The following is a 2,016-nucleotide window of genomic DNA, read 5'->3' as shown; positions in this document are numbered from 1 at the left end:
ATTTTAAAACAGTTTTATTGAACTCCACAGCGCAGCTGACCTGCTACAGCATACTTCACCCTCAGCTGCGCCTGCGCGCAGAACCCCACACCCCCCTTTAGTCCTCCAGCGTAAAGTAGCTCGGAGAGAAAAGTAAGCGCATTTTAAGAGCCATTGTCTCCGGTGCCTTACACCGTGTCGTTAAAGGGCACACGCACTCGTGACTTTTACTGTTTGTGGAAACGTCAGCATGCTTGCGCTGATGGCAGTAACATACCAATGAAGCCCCGGGACTCGCGGGTCAGTGTCTATATTACACGAGCGACTCACACACAGGCGGGTTGTCAGAATCCTGGCTGTGTAATGAGCTCAGACCTGTGTCCGAATCGTCGTCAATTATGTTACACGTTTTTGAGAGTCCTCTCGCCTGTTCGACCCATGCGTTCTGTGTCTTAACGGAACACGTCGTGTCTGGCACATGTACCGAGGGGTCGCGCACTTTCACCTCCACGGATAGTTCGTCCCCGGCGCATAAGTCCAGCGCGCCGACTCTGTCCATTAAATCTTTCAACTCCCTCTCCTTTGCCGCCCACAGCTCTCGGGTGAGGTCAAAATCGCCCCTAATCGTCTCTAAATCCGTATTCAGCCGGAGCCCGATGTATAAGCTCGTGTCCAGCTGCGTTTTGATCCTCTCCTCCTCCAAAAGCAGCGAGCTCTCTGCCGTGCCCTCCTCCGTGCCCAGCGCGAGCTGAGACACTCCCGGTGGGTCCTCTGTCCCTGCCTCTGGGTCCGCGCACGAGACCTGCTCCTTCCTGCGCTCCATCCAGCGTTGATTCAGCTCGTCCGTGATCTCCGCCGTGATGCTGTCCAGGAGCGTCTCGTGCTGAGACAGCTCCTCTTGTAGTTTCAGCACCTCCTCGCACCTCCGCGAATATTCCTCCAACTGCGTGCACACCTCCGGGGACAGCTGCTCCTTGGCGCTCGCGTGCGTCCCCAGGCTCTTCTCGAACAGATAGGTGTCCTGTACGTAGTTGGTGCCGAGCGTTTTGACCCGGTCGAAGTGAACTTTGGCCTCGCACTGGTCGATCTCCAAGTCCAGCTCGTGAATGCGTCGGATCTGCTGGCGGATGGTGTGGTCCTGCGAGACGATCAGGTGCACGAGCGTCTCCATCTTTTCAACGGCGGGCTTGTCTTTGCTTAACGCCTGCGTGCGTTTCTTGTTTATTTTCTCCAGCTTGCGGAATGCTTTGCGCACGATCCGTCGCTGCTTCTCCTGCGACTGAGCCACGGTAACCCACGCGGTGCCCTGGTATACGCACGGGCTCTCCTTGCTGGCCACCACACGCGCCTCAGCGCTGCGCGGGCCATTGTTGGGCAGAGACGCATCCTGCTTCACTAGCACGAACCTCACGTTTTCCTGTTCGTCGCCCCACGCGCCCCAGAGGCGCAGAATCTTGGTCTTGTTCGGAAGGATGCGCTCAAAGCCCCGCCACTTCTCCACGATGCAGTAGGACTCGGGAGAGCCCGCCAGCACGGAAACGGCCGAACACGGCTGCACGCTCTGCTCCTCCAGGAGAACGCGTACCACGTCTGCGCAGGTGGTCCGCTTGGACAAGCCAGAGATAAGTTTTTCCTCCCGGCAAACCCACACTGAAATGTGACCCTCCTCCGCCTCCATTATAGCGCGCACTCAAGGCGCAGCGTCTCTCTCCCACTGCAACAAAACAAGCGCGACTGAAAATGCTGTATACAGTTCTCAAGTATCAGGACGTCCAGGACGAATTTAAATATTTACAAATCATTGTTGGTCAACCTGTTACTGACCCAACGTGTGTCATGCACTCAAGCTACTTGGGGCAGTTCTCACCGTACCGCTCCACACAAACGCTCGCAGAGCGTCTCTGAGGCAACGCTCATCCCGCGAGCTACTCTGGTGTCACGTGACGGCCCGAGCCAAGTAGAGACGCTCCCTCAAACACCGCCCACTTCAGTCACGAGCCAACACTCTGCGGGCTGGTACGGGCGTTATCCCACAGC

At 57.0% G+C, this 2,016-nt stretch overlaps 1 protein-coding gene across 1 annotated transcript; it reads right to left on the bottom strand.

Annotated features, from left to right (window-relative positions):
- Positions 1–231: 231 nt before the first annotated feature.
- Positions 232–1,681, bottom strand: LOC121694519 (ras association domain-containing protein 10-like). Its single transcript, XM_042074705.1, has one exon. It carries the CDS (start codon positions 1,655–1,657, stop codon positions 293–295), a length of 1,365 nt encoding a protein of 454 aa, XP_041930639.1. The 5' UTR covers positions 1,658–1,681; the 3' UTR covers positions 232–292.
- Positions 1,682–2,016: the final 335 nt, after the last annotated feature.

This window comes from Alosa sapidissima, chromosome 20 (genome assembly GCF_018492685.1).
Source record: "Alosa sapidissima isolate fAloSap1 chromosome 20, fAloSap1.pri, whole genome shotgun sequence".
Taxonomy (NCBI): Eukaryota; Metazoa; Chordata; class Actinopteri; order Clupeiformes; family Clupeidae; genus Alosa; species Alosa sapidissima.
This window is presented reverse-complemented; position numbering and strand designations above follow the sequence as displayed.

Excerpts from the sequence above, each read along its gene's own strand:
- LOC121694519 (XM_042074705.1), bottom strand. The coding sequence starts at position 1,657 with ATGGAGGCGGAGGAGGGTCACATTTCAGTGTGGGTTTGCCGGGAGGAA.